This window comes from Centruroides vittatus, unplaced genomic scaffold (genome assembly GCF_030686945.1).
Source record: "Centruroides vittatus isolate TY-2023 unplaced genomic scaffold, ASM3068694v2 contig_1477, whole genome shotgun sequence".
NCBI lineage: Eukaryota > Metazoa > Arthropoda > Arachnida > Scorpiones > Buthidae > Centruroides > Centruroides vittatus.
In genome coordinates this window covers 799,609-823,580 of record NW_027120916.1, presented here as the reverse complement: position 1 = coordinate 823,580, position 23,972 = coordinate 799,609, and the positions used below count along the sequence as shown (strand labels likewise).

Genomic DNA, 23,972 nt, shown 5'->3' with positions numbered 1-23,972 from the left:
CATTTATTCTATTAACCGATATCTTTTTTGTAGATACGATGAACACTTTTCACATTTCAACACAAAGAAAACTTCAGTAACAGTCAAGCGATAGCGAGGTACTGCTTACTTATCCAGAGAGACAAGGCATCTGACGAGTGAACAAGCAGAGTTGCCAACTGGAAAAAATAAAAGTAGCTAAAAGCAAACAAAAAAAAACTCTAAAAATAGCTAAAAATTTTTCAAAATTCTCTAAAAAAGTAGCTAAACAAAAAATAAAAACCTACCTTTAATTAATCTATTTTTAACTTTATTCAAAAAGTCCATTCGTCGCTAAATTCCATTACTTCTTCAATTTCTTTATTGTGTTCAAAAGATGGTCCTGCTTCAAACTGTAAATGTTGATATGATTTTAAAGCGCCTATGTTTCGAATGACATTTGCTGGCAATTCATAATCATAGCTGCATTTTCCTAATCTTTTCAAACCATATCTAATCGTTAATATGTTACTGAGCGAAATAATATTCAATCTATTCCGCAGTTTGGTCTTAACGATATTCATCTGGCTAAATAAACGCTCTACTTCTGCGTTTGAGTGAGGTAATAAAAGAATTTTTAAAACAAAATTGACCAAGTCTTGAAAAGGATTTTCTCTGGCAGCATCTCGGTATTGAGCTACCTCCATCCACAGGTTTATCGTGCTGGAAGTTTCTTTCCACTGGATTGTATGGATTTTCCTCCATTGAAAGTCAATGCGAGTTAATACTGCATCATCAGTAAAAAACATTTTCGCAAAGTTTATTATATCACTTTTAATTGGGTTGAGACAATGGTCAATACTTAGTGACGTCATGGTTTTCAACATTGATATATTGTCAGGTAACCTTTGCCGAAGTTGTTTTATAAGAGACAAAAGGAAGGCAATGCAGCGACTACGAATATTTTTCTTTTCTTATCTAACAGTGCAGAATTGTTTATTTCAGTTTCAAACTGATAACCCAAATATGGATTGAGTGCTAAATGGTTTTCAATCACTACATCATTTGTTATTTTTGTTCCTGGAACAACAACAATCTTAGAACAACAAGATTCTATTAAATTTAGCAAGTCCTGTAGCAACTTCGTAGGATCATTATTCTCAGATTGAAATATTTTATTTAATCTCTGAACTTCATCAAGTACAGGTTTAAGAAATAAAAGAAATAAGAAATTTCTTTGATCATCAAACATTGAGAACAAAATTTCTGCCGTATAACATCTTTCGTTTGTTCTGGCCAAATTAAAATTTGCCTTTAAATCATTCCATTGTTTCAAAATTTCATCAATAGCAGTCTGAATTGACAACCAACGAGTCTCAGTACTTTGTACTAATTTCAATGGTTCATTTCCATCATTCATCAAAGAATAGAGTTCCTTGTATTTGGATTGTCTAATCGCAGAATGAGAAAACCAATTAAATGTTTCTTTAATAAGAAATTCTATATTTCTTGGAAGGCCTTCTTTTGTAGCATGGGAAATAGTTAATTGTAATGAATGACAGAGGCAACGTACCAGAATCAAAGCAGGTACTTCGGCTTTGAGTTTAGCATATACACCATTATTGATTCCTATCATTACAGAAGCGTTATCTGTTCCAATTGCAATGAGTTTATGCAAATCTAAGGCATTATTTCTCAAGGAAAATTTAATTGCTTCACAAATTGCATCGGCATTGCACTCTTTAAGTGGTACTAAATCTAAAAAAGATGTAGTTATGCATTTTTTATTTTGAGAGTAATATCTAATTACAATACCCAAAAGCTTGGAAATTGAAATGTCATTACTTTCGTCAATTAGTAAACTATAGTTGCTATCACCTATATCAACTATTAAATTTTCTTTAAAATGTGGTGCTAAAACATTTGAAATTATGGCTGAACATTTTGTTCGACCAATAGTCAGATTATTACAACTTTTGCTATCTGAAAAATTTGTTGTACAGAATTTAGTTAGTTTGTCTACATGACTTATAGGACAACTTTCTGCTACAAAAAGCGCCATATTTCCCTCTGTTCTATGAACATTTGAACTTTTCATAAATGGAAGAATATTTGCACTGAATACTAAACAATGGCTCGGCTTTTATATGTTTATGAGTTTTCCTATGCTTTTCTAAATCACTTACTTTTGCTATCAAAATGCAGTTACAATATTTACAGCGACACTTTGTATTTTCTCCTTTTATTTCCTGCAACCAGTTTTTATACCTATCGTCACGTAGCCATTCTATTCGAAATTTTTGAGTGTATTTTCTTTCATTTGGCATTTTCACTGATAACTGGGTAATAAATAATAGCAAATAATATTATCACAAAATGACACTATATTACAGCACTTGGTTACTCACGAGAGTCATGATGCGGGATAGGTAACTTATAAGGATTCCCAAATTTTGAATGTAACAACGATGACTAACAAACTTTAAGAAAATTGACAAACTATTTGAATCAGGATTGGACCTGCTACTGCTAGTCGCGACGATAATGTCCATTAAGCTCCGTCCCCTTTACAAATGTTTACCATATTTGGTCATGATAAGAAAACTTGAGCTCTGATCATGTTGCCACTTATTAAAAATAAGATTTGCGACTCATGCACATAATTATTGCACATTAAAGATAATATAAATGAAGAAATTTATTAAATTTTAATAGTTTTATGAAATTTTTTGATTTTGTGAAAAATCTCTAAAATGTAGCTAAATTTACTTTAAAAAACTCTAGAAAAATCTCCATCGCTAAATTTCAAAAAAAGAGCGCCAACTAAAGCAAAAACTCGCCAAATTTAGCGACTTTTTCGCTAAATTGGCAACACTGTGAACAAGTAACCGGTAAAGTATACAGGTGGCGCTAATTAGAACAACATGACCTCATCCTTGGTGTGACGTCACGTTCTAGGAATAACTGAGTCAGTGACAATGTCCTGCGGCTAGTAATTGCTTTCATTTTATCGTACTGTATATCGTATATATAAAATGGTATTATAACCTAAACCTACTTTTTGTTCTTATCGAAATAAATAATTTTAAGTTATTAATTTGTATTCATTTCTAAAATAATCTTCGTGTAGAAAAATAATAAATAAAATTTTCAAGGGCAAAGAACTCATCAACGTCTCTCTCCACGTGTATTATAATCTGTTAAAAATTCAAAATATTTTTATAAAATTAGTTCCTTTTTTTAATATAGATAATAAATTAAAATTACCGTATTTTACGGACTATAAACGCACCTTAATTTTTAAACAATTTAAAAAAAAAAAAAATACCTATAAGACGCTATGGACTATAAGACGCACTGAATTTTGGAGGAAATTTTTCGAAGAAAAAAGTGCGTCTTATAGTCCGTAAAATACGGTAATTCGATTTCTTCGTAATTTTGTCAAATAATAAACTCGTTCAATTAATTTTTTACGTTGAATGTTACGTTCAGGAAAAACAGTTTGTCGGTTTTCCTATTACATTCTAAGAACTATCATTCTGTCAACGGAACTATAAATGATAAATAAATATTCCGATTTTAACAAATAAGAAGAATTTTACGAAGATTCTTATCTCTTTAGGTAACAATAATATTTAGCGCGATATTTAATAGGTTTCTAGAAAATTAATTCGGTTTATCAGTAATCAAAACGAATAATTTTATAAGAGAAATGGGCTCTCATTCTATATTTTTCTCTTCAATTTTGAGTAGAAAATTGTGCTCCGTTTAATACAAAAATCTTTTCTCAGTTTTATCAATTCAATCAGAGTTTCTTTAGGCTATATCCGTTTCTAAACGTGCAATTTCCCTGTAAATAATTATTTAACCATATAGAGACAAATATGTTCCTTCCCCAAATAGAACGTCCCTTTATCTTTCTAAAGTAGTTTTGTTTGGATCGTATTAATAAGTATTCCTAGACAATAGTTAGTTCCTTTAGTTCACTTATATACTATTGATAATTTTCTCTTTTTATAGATCTTTTTGTTTCTTAAACAAACAAAAAAAGCTTCGATTAAAAATTAAGTCTTTAAACTTTATATTTTAATTTCACATAGATTTATAAATACTGTATGTTAATATGATGCAAGCTTTTTAACCCGTTTATAACGTCATCCATGGAACCGGCAATTTTTTGACGTTATAACCGAGTGTCGTTATCTGCGGGGTCATAATTTCAGTCCGATAAAAAGTACCAAGTGTGTTTAAGAATGTATTATAAACTCCATTCTAATTTTACATCGTATGTATTACCGTAAAATTATTTCTTAAAGGTAATACCGTATACTGTATCTATTATGATAGTAATAATTTATTATCGTATGTATAAAAATGCAAACTATTTACGTTATTTTGTCTAAGTTTACATCGATGTAATTAAAAATTTCAAAAATTACATTTTATAAGAAATTTCTATTTGTCTTAAGTTTCAATAATGGCGGAACTTCCGGTTTTGAGAATAATGTCGAATCAAAAGGCAACAAAGGGTTAAATTAATGAATGCCAATTAAAAATAATTCAATTATTTCTTTATAAACTATTTGATATAATATGTTATATTAAAAATAATAGAATATTTAACAATTTAGCATAAAGTAATTTAAAAATGAGTACGTAATAAGTAATAACCGATCGTCACGTCGTTTAAAAATGGCGAATTTCACCCCACCGAAGTCAGGTAGAGAGAGCACCACTCACAGTCGTTCTAGGAATGTGAACTCTGACCCTAGGACTGTACACCTGGTATTTTTTTTTTCTTTTGTCAAATAGAATTTGTAATCTAATTTTCTAAATTTGGAAGTGCTTCAAATATGACGTTAAAACAAAGTTTTATGTCGTTACAAGTGGGTTTTTTAACATTATCTAGTATAGTAAAATCGTGAAACCGATAAAAATTTGACGTTATATTAAAATTGTCGTTACATCCGATGACGTTATAATCGGGTTAAACTGTATTTTCGTCATTGTCTTAACTTTCAAATAGAAGATATCCAGAGTTATGTAACCATATCAATTTACTATTTTTTTATTCCTTTTTTTAAGCATGCCGAAAGATGATGTTTTAGGAACACTCACACTCAGACAACATCACTCTACATCAAGGGTCGCAAACTTCTTTGACCGTCGACTCCTTACCTCACATCGACCCCCACCAAAAAGTGTGTGTTACAAGCAAAACAAAACACTTACTATTTTAATACATTTCTTTTAATTTTGCATTTTTTTATTTATCGTATATTTCTTAATAATAATTTTTGTAACTGACAATCAATGACACGGATAAGCTTCATCCTTAGCTCCCTTTTATCTTTAGCTTAAGCTTGATAATCGACCTCCCAATAATGTTCCATCGACCCCTGGGGGTCGCTATCCACCACTTTGGCGACCCCTGCTCTACACGAAGATAAACGCCGTTTAACCTTTATTCTATCCTCGCACTCATGCACTTACAATTCAAGCACTTCACTCTCTGCAACTCAACAGAGTGAAACAATCCGAATACTCTCTTCCCACAAATCCAACCCCTGGGTCCTTAAAATTGGCGGCCGAAAGGACATCGTAATCACAATTTGTATCAATTAACACGTTGACTGCCACGTGACTTTTTAGGATTCTGTTGTAAAACGCCAACTTAATTTAATTATATTATATTATTAAAAACTCTAATCAGAGTATATAGTAATAATCAAATAGCATATATAATGTGTTTTTCTTAAAATAAAGGTATTACGAATTATCTCGTAGTTGGCTTATGTAACAGAAAGCTCTTCGCTAAAGCCAAACTACGAGTTAATTCGTGCACAGACACGATTCGTCCTGTCACTTCGCTACAGCCAATCGGAGATGTGCGTCTAAATTCATTAGTAATAAATCAAATATAGAGGCGAGCACATCACATTTACGTCTTTTTTGAGAGTGTTATTTTTTATTTATTTTTATAATCAAATTATAAATATTTCAAAATGGATAAGAAAAGACCACTGACTAAAAAATAACTTGATTACTACACTAATCTAAGTGATTCAGAATCTGATAAAATTTTTGGTGAGGATGGGGGAGTTTATTTGGCAGCGAAATGGTCCTGTTACTGTATGTAAATGAAAAGACAAACGAAAAGTCCTTACCATTTCAAACATGCACGTTGTTGAAATGGTAGAGGTGTTCAATCGCAATGGAAAATGTTCGATGAAACCGAATATAATTCGAGATTATAATCATGGAATGTCTGGCATTGACGATCAGATCAAATGCTATTGTACTACACAGCTCTAAGAAAGACTATTAGATGGCCCAAAAACGTTGCATTACATATTATAGAAATATATATACATAATGCGCACAAACTCTTTCAAAAAGCAACTTCTTCTAAAATAAAACTTATGCTTCTCTATAAGCTAACTTATGCTTCTCTTTTTCTCTAAAATAAAACTTATGCTTCTCATTATGACGAATGCTTCTCTAAACTAAAAGTTTAGAGAAGCATTCGTCAAAGCGTTGATTGGAGAAGAGATTCAACCAGTTTCAAAAAAAATTAAATTGCAAAAGCTCCACTATTTACAGAGTATCCCATCTACTCAGAAAAAACAACATCCGACAAAGCCATGTCGAATTTGTACCAAAGCTAAAAAACGGCGAGAAACGCGTTATTTCTGTCCAATCTGTCTTGAGAAGCCAGCCCTTTGCGTAGAAGATTGTTTTAAAAATTATCACAAACAATAAAAATATCGTTTTGCTTTTGATTTTGAATTAACATTTTATAATATTTTCTGTTCGTTTAAATTTATATTTCTGTTTTATAAATTATCACTAACAATAAAAATATTGTTTTGCTTTCGATTTTGAATAAACTTTTTATGATTATATTTTCTGTTCATTTATTAATAAATGTTCTGTTCATGTAAGCCAAACTTGATTTTTTGTTCTTGCCCCTGAAGCTATCTATTCATATTTACACTGATATACTACGAATTACATCGTAGCTGCACAAATATGGCAAGGAAACAAACTACGATATAACTCGTAGGTGGAGTCCTAGGCAGAAACGGTAACTACGAGTCATCTCGTAAATGGCAGTCAACGTGTTAAACAAAATTTCATACGTATGGCATCAATAATCGGTTATTTTGATAATATTTTGTATACACGTAAGAATTATATGTATATAAAGTCTTGAAAGTTGTGTGTTAGGAAATTATCTGCGGACAGATTTCGTTTAAATTTTAGTATTGTTTAGTATTTTAGTATTATTAAAAAACCAAAAATTATATTAACATATCAACAATTATATTAAACATGATTAAATTATATTTGAAATCACGAACTGTACAGTACATATTTTTACAAAACTATATTAAAATGTATATTAATGTAAAAGGAAACTAAAGGACAAGAATAAAACACGTAGTAATAAAACAAATAAAATGTCTTCTTATCTATTACCAGTATAGTAGTAAACTGTATCGGTAATAATTAAGGATAAGAAGACATCAATTTATTTGTTTAATTTCTACGTGTTTTATTGTCCTTTAGTTTCCATATACATATAGTAAGGATATTTTGGGCTACAGAAGAGAATATTATATAGCACATTACATTTATTTTCCTAATAATTTGTAATACATTTAACGAATAATTTTCAAATTATCTTTTCATTTATTTCTCTACTACTGCAAAATCTAAACGCGACGTTCTCCATCTTACAGCCTTTCACAGATAAATACATTGTAGATGAGTGAACTAATGTAACTGTTTATAAAGCAGACAACCAAATATCTTCCAAAACACCCTTGTAATCCTTACAGGTAGAGAAACTGCCGTCAAGCATGTGTACATCGTTTTCAAATTACAGTATTACCGTTTTATGTTACATGTAGCCTACATGCAATGCCGGCAAAATAATGTAATAAAATACAATAAATTCCTTAATAAATACAGAATTACTCGCTCTTTCCGTAATTATATTCTATAATAACCAGCTAAGTGCAGAAAAGATTCGATTTTGTAGAATCAGTCTGACAAGTGAACATACTCTTCATTAAATTCCGGTTCATATTGATCAACAACATAAATATTTAGCTAAATAAATTGTACGTATAATATTGAATATGTCTAACTAACCATTCAATATTACTGTAATTTTAAAAATTTTATATTTTTTAATTAAATATGTTTTATTATTTTGCTGTATAATGGACTGAAAACGGTCAATTGTTTGAAAAGAGAAGTACTGTACTTGATTACGAAAAATGATATATCAGTTCCCTAAAAAGTATAATTTTCGAGTACAATAAAATTATATATACTCTTTTGAAATTGAAATAATCTTTATTCGATTATTTTATCGTTTATAAATTTTGTAATATATTTTTTTAAATTTTACTTTTAGCCAATAAAAGTTAAATATTTAATTTCTATTAAAGATTTTTCTTTTTGGGATTCATCGCATAGAAAGGTCGATGGACGTTTTTGCGAATATTTTCCCCTTCTTCCATTAACTTTTCATTATTTTTGTCAGATTCCAAAAGTTTTACTTCTTCCCAATCAATTTCTTCATCAGTTTTTTCTTCGCTAGAATCTCTGAAAGAAGTGTTTATTTATTTTTAATTAATATAATAATTTCAATAAATTTGAATATTTAAATTTTATTCTTCAAATCATTACAATCACTTCAAATCATTACAATCACTTCAAATCAATAGTGGATTGCCCCTGTGCATCATACTTTTCCTTTAACAATAGAGTGGTGCCAGTCATCTAACACCTTTTTAAGAGAAAATTTTTGAATTGAAATAACATGACTTCTGGTTTGTATCAGATGTTCGTATACAGTTAATCGGGGCCTCCTACTCCTGAAGTTTCCTTAAGTCGTCTTGTCTTTCAAGTATCTAAATCCATTCTCGAGATTAATTAAAGAAGGACAAACGGCGAAAATGGGAATTTATAGGTCTACAAATTTTTTCAAACCCAAAAACAAAAAGTAACTTCAAAATGAAATACAGTAGAGCATCGATTATCCGACCCCGATTAACCGACTGCGTTCTAGTCGGCAAATTCAAATGTCCGCTAGTGATGTAGCGCTACAATATTTGGTTATGTCTTGGCTACTTTAATATTATTTTTGTTAAATTTTTGCATGCTTTAGCTGGCAGCACTGACTCGACCACGAAAGGGAGGCTAGTATTTAAACCAGGCCTAATACACTATACTAATAATGTATTTTTTCATACTTTTCGGTTATCCGACTTTTCAGTTATCCGACCAACCCCAGTCCCCAATTAAATCGGATAATCGATGCTCTACTGTAATTAATATGTACAGGTAAGCATGAATTATGTACAACCTACAACCTACAACTCCGATGTTCAGATATAGATAAAGCACGATTATTTTTAATATTCATAAGAATACTGGTCATTGTGAACTCTACAAGTAACACACGCAACTGCTTGATATACACAGTAGAGAGTCGTTGATCCGAACACCGTCTATCCGAACGCTTCCCAGTCGGACTGTCGTGCTGAATCGAACTTTTTTGATACTAGATTTACTTCTGAAGTATAATTTTTTTGTTTTTATATTTTTCAATATATTTATTTTGTTTGTACAAAATAAAGAAATAATTTTTAACGATACAATAGCCTCGATTATTATTATAAAAATTTTCGTTAGGCTTAAAATCGACGAAAATTCAACACGAAGCGACACGCAACGGAGAAAAATTTCAACATCGGACAGATTAATATATTTTTTCGTACGTAATCGGTTATCCGAACAACCCCAGTCCCCAATTGATTCGGATAAACGACTCTCTACTGTAAATACTTTGCTCATCAGTTGCCATTTTAACTATTGGTTTGAAAGAGGAATCACATTAAACTTGACGTGAAATCTCAGGGAGGTAAGCTTGATATAAAGTCTGCAGATCATAAATTTCGAGTTAGCGAAAAATTGTCTCAAAAGTACAGTGCTTCGACATATAGAAATACAAAATACTTTCTATGTGAGAGTTAATTGAAGACAAAAATAAAATTGGAGTGAGGAATTTCGACTTATCGAAAATCTACTGGGTTTGTTTTCAATACGTTTCAAAATTCAAATTCGGTACTTTCTTCAGAAATAAAATATATATATGTATATATCGTTTTAAAAAATATCTTCTAACTTTTGCGCAATTTAGATTCTTCTTATTAACCAAGAAACTTCTTAGCATCTGTAAAAGCTCGCAATGACGTATTTTCTGTTCAATGCACTTCCAAATGTAGCATCATTGAAATATTTCCTGATTTCAAGACCCATTTTTCAACTTTTCATGTTTAAGAGCTGGATATTTTTAACGTACGTATTTAAAGCAGTTCCATCCTTTATTTAGAGTCTTAATAAATTGTGTCATCACCCGAAGCCCATTTCTTATGCCCTCCTTTTAACGTAGAATCCACAAAACTCCGCGCATTTTAATACTTATTTAGATCAACTCTTGTTTTAGAACAACAGATAAAATGTTAAGCTATATGCTATAACTGTAAAATTTACATACGAACTAACTTACTTTTCTTCGCTTATATCCGAATAATCGTCATAATCCATTGGAGAAAGACAAACGACACATTTTTTTCCAATTTCCTCGAAGCAATTTTGACAAAATATTGCTAAATAACAGAAAAATGAAACGAAATACAAACTGCATTTGTTTATAATTCTAAAATAAATTCCATACTTAAACCAATAATGAATAACAGAAAACTTTCAATATTTTATAAATCCTAATAGATTTTTTAAATGTTGATGTAATATAAAAGAAATTTACATACCTTTACAATTTTGATTGTCGCAATGTATAAATTCTATTGGATCGTTTTTAGATTTTTTAATTCCGCATCCAAGACACGTTTCCTTGAAAAGATTAAGCTTTTTCGCTATTTTTTCTACAATTGGAAATCTAGAAAAAAGTAAAGTTATTGTACAATTTAAAATATATTACATAAGTAGATAATACACAGACGCTTTTATTTAACAATATAATTGGTATGTGATAACTAATCTAATTGCCAGAAATCATTTTAAAACTATTTACTTAGCACTAAAATGTTCTAGAAAACTAATTTCGTGTAAAGTCGAGTCGCCGTAGTATTTTTGTCTTATTTTCCTCCTCAAAAATTTGACAAAGTTCATTCTCGTTCTTAAAATGTGATTATAAAGCCACACGGCTCTTTGTTTTTTTCTTTCTGGAAAAAACATTCCAGCTATTACGTGGCGAAGTCTTAGTCCGTAAGATTCGGTGATGGCCAAAAAGAAAGATATAATAAAGATAAAGGCTGAAAACAAATCGAATATTTAATCATTTATAAATAATAAAAATTCCTCGTATTTTCTTATTTTAACGGTTATAAAATTCTATCATCTAAGAAATGAATTATTTCTTCGGCTTTTTAAATTTTATATAAATATTAATTATTATATTAAGTATATCGACAATACTCTTTACCAATTTGTTCGTAACGATCGTAATCGGGGAGAAGAGGTCTCGGCAAACAGTTGGTCGTATCCACTATTGTTTGTTTTCTGGTCACGGGACCAAAAATTCCTACCAGTTTTCGAAGCATATCGGCCAAAAGTCCTTGACCTTTCACTTTTAAATCGATGTGTGAAGGCACTGTATATTAGTAATAAAGCAAATATTGCTGCGTTTTAAACAATACTCCAAAATTTTATTTATTAAACAAACTAGAACGTGTTAAATTAATACGAACTCACCCTCGTTCTCTGTTCGCAGTTGTCCGTGGAATGTTACCATAGACAGCATCCAAAACAATCCGTAATCAATTATAATAAAAAATCCGATTTGTATGAAAGTTATTATTAAAATAATTAAGCTGCTGGCAAGATGGCCGTATTCGTTAGTAGACAGTCGTAACGATGAAGCGGTTACGTATACCATTCTTTCTTTAAAAGACAACGGAAAAATGGTCTCTTTTCCCATTCCACAGCGTTGGGTGTCGAGTTCTCTTAACTCGAATGTTAAAAAGTAATTATCGAATTTATCCTTAATTCGAAACCATAGTTGATATTTTAATGCGCTAAAAAAAGAATACAAGTTATTTGAATTATTTTAGCATTTAAGGGAAGTTATAGATTATCAATATATATGTTTTTTATTTATATTTTCGGGTTCTATTATACATATTTTCCATACTTTACAGCTTCTAAGTTATAACAGAGGAAAAGTATAGCGATTGGTCAAAAAATGACCAATATTTTCGAAACGTCGAGAAGTGCAAAAAAAATCCTAGGGTTTTTCTGTATGTATGGATGTTTGTCTTTGTGGGGGCACGATTTTGTTCATCTATTTTGAAGCTTAATAACTACCGTGTTTTTAGTCGAAACTTTCTGAAATTTTTCAGGGATATTTATGTATTAGAGTGATCGACGCTATTATATTTTGGTGGTTAAAGGTCGACGGTGTGGAGAAATAAAAGGGCGTGTGTATCTCCAGTAGGGTCAGACTTAATGACGATTTTACTTGTTATTAGCATTTAAAATTCGGTTAGATTTACTTATGGTAGTCAAAATGGCGGCCCTTCCGGTAATCTCGATGGCATGCGTGTTTAGAAGTGAAACATAGATGGCGTTTATCGTACTGATGGTTTTTTATGCAAATTTTCTTCAAAATTTTCCAATCTGGAAACACGAGGAATTATGCGAATATCGAGTTATGTTATGGCGTAGACGGATAGTGCATGTTGGTGTTTTTTCGAACGGTATTCGTGTTTTATAAAAGTTCGTACAATTCATCTTTTTTTTTCAAATTTAACGAGTAGGATAATGTGCCCAATGGTGATTACATTTTAACAGTCGTCCAAAAATGTAGGAAAACGAATTTATTTGATAATTGTTGGTGAAAATATTGACAGATGGAGATCTGTAACAACACGTGTGACAAAATATACATTTTTGATGATAGCGGTTTGAAATTGGTTGCGCTTAAAAATATAAAATAATAAATATGACGTAGTAGATGACTGTTTGTTTATCGTAGTAACATGCAAATTAATAGGCTATGCGACGTATGCGAAGGTTCGTCGTTGCTTGCCGTGTGTACCCTACGTAAGTTTACTGTATGATTGTTATATATTAAGTTATTTAAACGAAATTTATTCCCAAAATTTTGTTAATCATTACGATAATTGTTATTAAATTTTAATTTTGCTGGCGTTTGACTGTTCGTGCTCCCGACGGACATTGCGAGGTTAGTGATCATCCTTTAACGTTGAAAACCAAGGCTATTTTTCTCGTACGTTCCGAGGCCACGAGACAACGTGGCCGACGCAGGGACCACGATGTGAACGAGCATCGGAGGTGCAACTCGCCGAGGAGACGTCGCCTATCGCAGTCGAAGTTGCGAGAGAAGCTTAAATTTTTATGTACTGTACACTCCAGGCAAAACATGTTCGAACAACTGATATATCCAAACTCGTAAATCACTACGACCAGTTTAAAGTAGAAAGATGTCTTTTTTATGTTTCGACTTCGATCCAAACGAAGGAAATGAAACCAAAAGCGCATGAAATAGTAAGTAACAAGTTTACGTTTTAAAATTATTTTAGTTTAAGAAAAAAGTATAAATCTAGACGCGTTTTGGTTATTTAAGAAGGTCGCCATCTTGTTTGCGCACGCACATGTGCAAACAAAATGGCGACCGGAAGGGCCGCCATTTTGACTACCATCGGTAAATCTAATATAAAATTCTTTTTATAAAACCCACTTCTATTCTAAAAATTAAGCTTTTTGCCATTTTATAATTAATAATTAAAAATATAAAAAGTTTTTAAAATAAAATATCATAGATGGCGTCACCAAATGTTGCCGGAAAAGTTAAGCAACTCGTTGCTGGAAATTTTTTTTCCGTAGATATTCGGATCAGTTGTCGTTTTACATTCCGCACGCATCTGAATAGCGAAACTACGGATCACCTCACCCTTAGGGTGCAACTATGCAGACGCGAACGAGCGAGAATATGTGGCGAGACGAGGCGAGACGTGATAAATATCAAAACCTGTCAGATATGTGCGAGAACCAGAAATTCGCTCTCGCCAGCGTTATTTCTCGCTTCTCGCTTGTGCAGGGTTTTCCTTTGCGAAAATTAAATCGCTCTAAATTCGCGTCTGCATAGTCGCACCCTTAATGGAAACAATTAAACGCGACGGTTCGTAGATTGCTGATGACTCGCGTCAAGAAATCAACCGATGCTTATTTACTTCAAATTCTTACTTACCTAATAAAAAGAAATGCGAAAAACATTAGCATGGCTAAATCCGATAATTCGATTAACGATGTCATCCAATGGGTATATTTTTTGACTTCACGCATAATATCTTCTTTCACTTCAACCACGGATTTACTTTCTTCTACAGAATAATTATACACGTGAATCATCGAAATATTCACTTCGAATTCTCTTTCCAACGAACGGGCGGCCTTTTTAAAAACTATTAATTTTTTCAATAAGAATATTTTATGCCGTCTTATCTTATAAATTACATTTTTATATTACGTTAGTACGTATGAAGAACAGATTAGCTTATATGCATTATTTACATTGCGACATCGCTAAAGACGAAACGAAGTTATCGTATAAAAATTTAAATAATATTACTTACAAACTTTAAATTGTTCTTTTAAAAGTCCTTTCAATTTCTTGCCCAATTCACAAAATATGTCAACCGCTTCATATAAAATACTTCATTTAATACAATATCGTAACTGATTTTATTCACGATATAAATGTTTTACTTACGTTTTAATATGTAGCACAGTAATTTTGCAGCATTAACTACATAACAAACGACACCAAGAATGTTTCCTAACTTATTGTAACAGTCGAGGAAAGCGTTGTCAAACGTTCCTAAGCATTTTTTATATACGTTTCCAACAGTATCGTCGCATATATTTAAATGTATTTTTAACCATTTGATAGCACGATTAATCGAGCGCGCTGTTAAAAGTAATTCATTAAAATTATGTAAGTTTAAAAAGATTTTTAAACTAAGGAAAAGTAAGATAGATAAAATTTTTAAATGGGCCTATATAATACAGTAGAGCATCGATTATCCGTCTCAATTGGGGACTGGGGTTGGTCGGATAACTGAAAAGTCGGATAACCGAAAAGTATGAAAAAATACATTATTAGTATATTGTATTAGGTCTGGTTTAAATACTAGCCTCCCTTTCATGGTCGAGTCAGTGCTGCCAGCTAAAACATGCAAAAATTTAACAAAAATAATATTAAAGTAGCCAAGACATAACCAAATATTGTAGCGCCACATCACTAGCGGACATTTGAATTTGCCGACTAGAACGCGGTCGGTTAACCGATAAGTCGGATAATCGATGCTCTACTGTAATTCATTTCGTAAAAATACATATTAACGGGGTGTGAGAAAAAATATGGAACGAGTTTAAAGAGTCGTAACTTTTGAACTCGAAAAGACAATTTTAACATCTTTGCGTCAAAAATTGAGTCATTACACATACTCAGTTACAGCACGTAAAGTTTTCGAACGTTCGTGAGCCAGTTCGGATAAACGCTTCAAATAATGATATAATTTATTAATACAACACGTTGGACGAATGTACGAAAATAAAACGGAATCACTCAAAAACATTGGTGAAGGAACATTTTTTAGCCGAAGGGCTTAGCGTTCAACCGTATATAATATTTTGAAGTAGTATGAAATATCTGAAATGTGGAAGAAAGTTGGTGTTGCGAATGCTAAAAACCGAAGAGCGTGTGACGACAAAGAGGCGATTACCCAGATGGAAGCAGCTAACTTAAAAGGTTCGATTGTCATCGAACGTACGTAGGTAAGACACTTAAGAAGAAGGGCTCCAGACTACATAGCCGAAAATTGCTGAAATCCGAACGCAATGCGGATGGCTCGTAAGAAATTTTGGAGACAAAACGTTCGTTTTGGAGAAGTACTTTAATCTCTCCGGCATGCGAGTGCTAGAAAATGAAATTTACTATAGCGGCAATGAAAATCAAGTACTGTACCTCCCAAAGTATAAATTTGAAGCGACAGTCAGTCGTGCTGTACAGTACATTGTCATTTAATTAGCAGGTGTTTCGAAGCCATTTTTTTAAAGAAGGGATCCCTTGCAATTGATGCTGCTGACACGTATCAAAACGAATTTTTAAAGAAATTTCTAGTCCCTTTTCTTAACAAGCATCATCAAAATGACAATTTCGTCTTTTGGTCCTTCGAAGCGTCGTCTCGTTACACAAATTCGGCCGCGGAGTTTAGAGGACTAGAACACACGGATAACAGGAGTGGAATAGGGATAAGGAATGCTTTTGTTTACATTCCGTAAAGCTGAATGAATAGATACTTATATAGATAATGAAATCAAATAAACTCGAAAAGCCGTTTGCATCAAAATCTAAATAATTTTATCAAAACATAAAACTTTAAACGATATTCTGATAATCTGACAGGCAAATATACATCCGTATAAAGGAACCAGGGCATCCGTACGTTGGGTCACTCGAGGCGAGTTTTCTTCTGCGCTGCCCTTTTCCCAATCCCCAAGCTGTTATCAACGAGTCATAAAATTATTGACTTCTAGTCTATTCTGCAAATATAAAAGAAACTAATGAACGATATCTGTCCATTGTCCCATACAACTTCGTCGTATGTTGACCAAAACTTGACCTTGAAAGCAGAGAATATGCCTTGTTTTAAAGAATAAGTTAGCCCCGATTGCAACTAGCGTCATGAATCATGATCCGAAGCTCCTTCCATAATATTCCAATGTGTGAAGACGATGAATCATAATTTGAAGCTTCTTGCATAATGTATGATGCTCTTTTTATAGCTTACGCCTCCTCCATTTGTATAATTTGCGGGAGCCATTGGAAAAGACCATTTAAGTGTTACATCTGTATTATATGGAAGAGGAGAATTCATTTGTATTCGACGTTTGCTGACCATTGGGTGAGGGAAGGTGAGTTTTGATGACTTAAGATTGCACCCATCGTTTATTTTTCTTTTGTAATTTGTTATTTTTATTACATTAAACAGTAATACACAGTAATACAGTACTTCAAACAGTTTTATGTTCATTTTTAGATTATTTAAACACAAAGTTTTAAAAATATTTTAAATTTAGAATTCTCTCTTTAAACAGAACAGAAATATACAAAATAGTGATAATTTGTTAATAAATAAAACAATTTATCAATTTATTTTTTCTTATGAACAGTTTTACGTAGAAAATTCGGATTATAAAATAATTTCATTATTAATAATTAAAATAGAAAGGAAACTCTTAGAATTGATGAAGTTAAAATAGTCGTAATAAAGAATTCGAGACAAACAAAATACAAGTTGGTGTTTATCTTTAGTGTTATCTGGTTTGAAAGCAAGAAGAATATGAAGTATTTTCTTTATAAACTAATCTATATTAAAATTTTTAATTGAAAATAATATATATTTATTTTTTACCTATATTTTTTACAACTTTTTCAATATCTTTAAGGACAGCCTTTACATTATCGGCAAACTCTTGTAGTGATTTTTTTATTTGTTTCAACGATTCGACTATGGCTGAATTCAATTTTTTTTTTAAAGAAGATAATTTAATATTAATGTAAATTTTAAAAATTCAGAATTTCTCTGTACTTACAGAGCCAAGGCGCGAACATTTCTTTTAGCATTAATTTTGTTTGATTAGCGACTGCCTCTTGTCCACAAGCGATACTTCCGGCCAAAACATCGGTATTTTTAATGACATTTTTCATGGGTCCACTTAATACCAATAAGTAAGCAAAAGCTAACAAAGCATTTCGTCCGCTTCCTTTAAAAAATTAATTTTAAGTATTCTATTTATATATATTAATTAATTTTTGAATATTTAAATAATAATTAAAATATATAAATTATCCTACTTGTAATTTATTATTATTATGTATCAGTATAGAAGGAGACGGCGAATTAAAGCTAATTTTTCCTGAAAATTTTTACTGTTAGAAATGTGAACAGTTGCAGATAAATTGTGTCCTTTGCATAATCTTTTCAAAATTCAAGCGATTAGCAGATAAATTCAAGTCAAAATTTAGAAATTTCTTTTGCCAAATTTTACTTACAAAATTTAAAAATAAACCAAAACTACATTGCATAAGTTTTTCTGGTGAACGAGGCAATATACACTCATTGCCATAAAAATTAGTGTACCAAGAAGGAGTTGTTGGAATTGAACGAAATGGTGTATGTGTGAGTGTAATGGTGATGTAAGTAACTGTTTACAAAATGAAAGCAACGGGATCATTTATTGCAGAAAAAACTACAAATGAAAAAAGGTTCTAGCACTTTGTTGGATCACCTGTAGCGTGAATACACGATGTGATACGGTCGAGCATGGAGGCATATAGGAGCCGTATGGTGTACTGCGGCATCTCGGTTCATAGTTGCTGCAAGCGGTCCTCTAGTTCGGCAAAATTCTCAGACCGTCCATCTTAGCGTCCCAAGTGATTCCAGACATGTTCGATCGGTGACGGATTAGGGGACCGGGCAAGCCAGGGAAATGTGGCGGAGGCAGTCCTGTCACACATTGCTACACTTTCACCCAGATACCTCAAATTGATACGGACAGACACCGGTGTTTGTAATGATAGCGCCACCTATGTTCGGATGGTAGATAACGATACGATCGGCTGTGTGCTTGTCGGAGGACCAGGCGGTCCTCTCGGCTAGTGGTCAGAAAAAGGCGTCCCGAGCCTAGGCACCGTGCGTGCCAGCTCTTTCGTCCCTTGGTCTCAACACCACACAGTGTTGTCAGAACGGCCTAGGTGGCGGCCTATTCGGTGAGATGGCCATCCGGCTTTTCTCAACCCGATGATCTTCCCCTCTCACACTCGGTTAGTTATATATGGTCTCGTTGAGACGTAAATGCATCTCTACTGATACAGCGTCCCTTTGCGACAGGTAAACTACAGACAGGATGCCTTTTTCCGCGTTTTTTATAGGCCAAGAGAGACGCACTTGAATGCCCTCTGCTGGCATTAAGCAACGAATCATCACGCCATATCTCTAATCATTTCCGTATCTGCTTGAAACTTAATCTGCGTGCCAAGTTTCGCAGCGAAAACTCCTCCTCCTTCACGGTGCGCTAATTTTTATGGCAATGAGTGTATTTTCTTTCATCTCATTAATATATCTAGTTATTTTAGTCTTTCAATCTCAAATTTGACATTGATACAATGTTTTTTTACTTTTAAAACAAAACTACAATTACAAAAATAGAAAGAAGTATCAGGCAATTCGTGTGTCTTAGGTAGTAGTTAAAAATGAGTAAGTCCAGTTATTATTGGGAAAGAGAAAATTAAAATTTTTATTGGCGAAGACTTACTTCGAATATTTTTTAATCTAGTAAATTAAAAACTTTTTAGTAAATACAAGTATAGCATCGATTATCCGAATACCGATCAACCGAAATCATTCCAGTCGGCAAATTCAAATTTCCACTAGTGCAGTGCGTTGCAGCACTCTCCCCCTCCCTGCCAACCTAAACCTACTTTAATGTACTACATTATGTAAGGAATATATTTGTAAGACATGATACAAATTACATACTGTAGAGTACAGATTTGTGTTTAATATATTTTTCGTAAATGATCAGTTATCCGAACAACCCCAGTTCCGATTATCCTAAACAATTCGTTTAGGATAATCGATGTTCTACTGCAGATTCAAAAACAAATAATAACTATATTTATAATAAATTTTAAAAGTCTTCCTTTTTCTATTATTTGTCTGATCGATACAAAACTATCAATTCTGTTTTCAGTCACTAAAATTACTATTGTGACGTCTTCTAATAGTGGGATATTGAATTAAAATGGAAAATTGAAGTAGGTTATGCCTAACAATACATTAATAACAGAAGTTAATATTCATTTATTTAAACACTATTGAATATAACTCCGTTAGAGTCTACAGAATGAGTTAATATAAAAAATACTATTTTATAAAGGTATTTTTCTTACGTATTTATTATAAATATAAAATATATATACGTATGTGTTTATTGGTTAATTTTTTAATGTTCATATATTTGTAAAATTCTAAATCGATATAATTTGAAAATTCGATCACTTACTACTGAACAGTTGCGGCAACATAAGTAAAACTACACAACGGATTCGAACCGAAAAAGCAGCTCCCAGAGTAATGATGAATCCCATGACCGTGCAGAATAACATAGTGGTGAAAGGAGAGACGTTTATCAAATAAACAAAATACATATAAAATAAAATTATCATTCCTATTGATATTAACATTCCGACGAAGCCTTTTATCGACTGATTTTCAAATGTACCGTCTGCCATTAATCTTCTGAAAATTTCCAAGATTTACTATATAAATTTAAATCGATATTTATAGTACAGTAGAGAGTCGTTAATCCGTATCAATTGGGGACTGGAGTTGTTCGGATTAGTGATACTTGTTCGGATAACCGATTATGTACGAAAAAATATATTAACCTGTCCGATGTTGAAATTTTTCTCCGTTGCGTGTCGCTTCGTGTTGAATTTTCGTCAATTTTAAGCCTAACGAAAATTTTTATAATAATAATCGAGGCTATCGTATCGTTAAAAATTATTTCTTTATTTTGTACAAACAAAATATATTGAAGAATATAAAAACATGAAAATTATACTTTAGAAGTAAATCTAGTATCAAAAATGTTCGATTCAGTACGACACAGTCGGACTGAAAATCGTTCGGATAACCGGCGATTCGGATTACCGGGGTTCGGATTAACGACTCTCTACTGTATTTTGATTTTATCTATTCACTAAACAGTAATCATAAATTAATATTACTTTAAGATTTACTTGTTGAAATATTTTAAAGAATGATTTTTCTAATATGAGAATTTTCCTATACAAAATAGTTATTTAAAATTAATAAAAAAATATTCAAATGATTAAATGTTGTTTTATTTATTAAAATGGTCTTATTTTAATAATTACAATGATTTTATTTGTGATTTATTCGTGTATAATTCGTTAAAAATATATAAATTAATATTAAATATTTCAATTCGTTTTTTCTTTTTATTCAAATCGTCAGATATTGAATACAAATAAACGAAATATTTTACTTTACGACGTTATTTTCTAATTTGTCCAATAAAAGTCGATTTTTAAAAATCAATCAATCGTTATATAAAATTAATTGCATTAACAGTAACGTGTAACAACAATCCAACAGGATAACAGACGATAAGTTACATCGTAATTGTTTAGTAGTGTCTTGCACCTGCACAGCATACTTTTCCTGTTAACAACGGAGTCATCTATCTAACTCCATTCAGGGAGAAAAATTTTGAAATGATAAACGTGACTGGAGGTTATACGAGAGTTCGTATACAGTTAATCGGAGCCTCCTGCCCCTAAGGTTTTTATATTAGCCTCGACATTCACCTATCTAACACCGTTCTCGAAATTAAGGAAAGACATACAGACAAACGCCAGTAGGTATTTATAGATCTACAATTTTTGAAAATTGCGGGCTAATAAGATACTTTGTAGATAAATGTAGTGACGTTCCTCAATCCAGTATTTAAATTAACAAACTTCAATCGAATTAAATCTAACAGTAATTAAAATATTTACCTAAAAAACTGTTTAACTGGTCCTTTTTTGCGGTCTGGATGATGGAGACAAAAGGGACATAAGAAATTAGCCATTACTTTCAAAATTGTTACCACAAACTTCCACAATATTTCGAAAACGGTTCTCTTTGGCTTCTCCCCTCTGTTTATTCTCATAGAATTTTCTTGAGCGCGTTGTAATCTTTTCAGGGCTCTTCCAACTTTCCATATCAATAAAAATTTTCGACTACAAATATACTTAAAATTCATCTAAAAAGTAATTTTAGTATTAAAATTTTGAAACATTTTTTTTATTATTTAAAATAATTATAAATTTTATATAGAATAATATGTATAATCTATTTTGTGTGTTTTCGTACCGTGTATTCTTGGTACGAAATGGCGTTCTTGCATATTGTATTAGAAACATCAATACACATATAAAGTTACAAATTTATAAAGGAATAAATAACAAGGCTATAGAAAGAAAATATAGAAAACGTTATGACAAATTATTCCCACGAACAATTCGGGTTAGCGATAACGTCGATCGTGTGTAAGGGATGAAGACAGCATCCTATTCTTTACCCATAATGTTTGATTTTATTGCTGATCGATAACTCATAGCGAGTTAGCATTGGTAAAATCAAATTAAATCGCATTCTTAATTTATTTAATTTAAAATATATGTTCTCGATCTCAAATTAGTAATGGCTTGCCCCTGTACATCATACTTTTCCTGATGATAACAGTCATGCCGGTCATCCACGTAACTCGGTTGGGGTGAAAATTTTTGAATTGATATCACGTGATTTCCTGTCGAGACCGGATATTTGTATACAGTTAATTGGTACCTCCTGCCCCTCAGCTTTTCATATCTGGTCTTGACTTTCATCTAACACTGTTCTCGAGATTAAGGAAAGACAAACCTACAGCCAAGTGGGAATTTATAGGTCTAATTTTTTTCGAATCGCAGCCCAAACATCTCGCAGCAGATTTTATTGAAATTATAATTAAATTATCGACATTAGAAATTCTCATTCTGCCTTAAAAATGCTGGTTAATTTTCAATTAATTTAATGTAATTTTAAAAATGAAATCTTACATTTTTCTGTTTTTTTTTTCTAACTTGGAATATGAACGAATGTGAAAAATAGCAAGCAGAAATCTCTTATAACAATTGTTAAAGTAAAACAATGAAAAAAAGTATTATTAATTAAATTAAAGTAACAATGTATTGAATAAATTGCTACTTTTATATGCTATGGCCCACTCGGGTATAATTAGTATTGAACAGCAGTTACATTAATAATAATAATAATAATAAAAACTGCATATATTCAGGGCTGTTCCCGGGTTGTTCGTTGTCCTTATTAATTTAATGTTATTTAATTAAGTATTTGATGTGCAATGTTTACTTTTATATCTACTCCATATATACATAACTTTAAACAGACAGACAAACAAAATAAACTTTATTCTGCCCGACACCACTAAGCACAGTCGGGATGAATATATACGGGGTGTACAGTACATAGAGGTAACATGCCCAGCAGGAAAACCGACAATAGGCGTAAAAAGGAAAGAAAACAAAAATACACGTAGACCCTGCACCGGTGACCAAACTCAAGCCGGAGAAAGCTGTCAAACAAAATTGTCCAAAATAGTGGGCCACAAACAGCCCTGCGGGCATTCCCGTTGGAGCTGGTTGGAGAAAGACTGTTTACATATTCCGATCGTGGCCACTCACTGTGATATAAACTGTGTTAACGTAATTGTTTATTCTTTATTCAAGATTTTAACGAAATTTCAATAATCAGAGATAAAACTAGTGTCAAGATCGAATGTTGAGCGCGATCCTGTATTATATATATATATAGCCTATACATAGCTATATAAAATTTTTAAGTGGTTATTGTGTTTAAACACCGTTCAAATGGAGAACGGAGATGCATTTGATTCGAAGTAATGTTTTGAAGAAATTCTAGAGTACGGCTGGGATATAGAATAGAATTTTTAGAACCCCTCTTCTCCTAAATAATCTGATACATTAATAAGGGGAAGAGGTGTAGTCTCTTTCGTTTTGGTGAGATTGAAATTCACATAAAAATTAACAGCGAGGTTGAGGCCGAAGTTTTAAACGCGAAAACGTGTACGTCGGACGTTCAGCGCCGCTTTCCTGTAAGTTTAAAGTTTGGCAATGGCGTTTGGAATGTCGAGCATGATCCCACTGACTTTCCAAACACCATTGTCAAACTTCTAGGCTTACAGGAATGTGGCGCTGAATGTCCGACGTACACGTTTTCGCGTTTAAAACTTCG

The 23,972-nt window shown here is 32.0% G+C and overlaps 2 protein-coding genes across 2 annotated transcripts; both read right to left on the bottom strand.

Moving 5' to 3' along the window:
• Positions 1 to 880: 880 nt before the first annotated feature.
• Positions 881 to 2,020, bottom strand: LOC136968508 (zinc finger protein 862-like). The gene has a single exon (XM_067262489.1). The coding sequence runs from the start codon at positions 2,018 to 2,020 to the stop codon at positions 881 to 883; it is 1,140 nt and encodes a 379-aa protein (XP_067118590.1).
• Positions 2,021 to 8,391: 6,371 nt separating this feature from the next.
• On the bottom strand, positions 8,392 to 22,091 carry LOC136968507 (DC-STAMP domain-containing protein 2-like). The gene is made up of 12 exons (XM_067262488.1): positions 22,032 to 22,091; positions 21,674 to 21,921; positions 20,152 to 20,387; positions 17,680 to 17,850; positions 17,499 to 17,600; positions 14,270 to 14,483; positions 11,752 to 12,074; positions 11,483 to 11,650; positions 11,072 to 11,312; positions 10,809 to 10,936; positions 10,547 to 10,646; positions 8,392 to 8,577 (listed from the first exon to the last, which is right to left on the bottom strand). Exons 1-12 carry the CDS (start codon positions 22,089 to 22,091, stop codon positions 8,415 to 8,417), a joined length of 2,154 nt encoding a protein of 717 aa, XP_067118589.1. The 3' UTR covers positions 8,392 to 8,414.
• Positions 22,092 to 23,972: the final 1,881 nt, after the last annotated feature.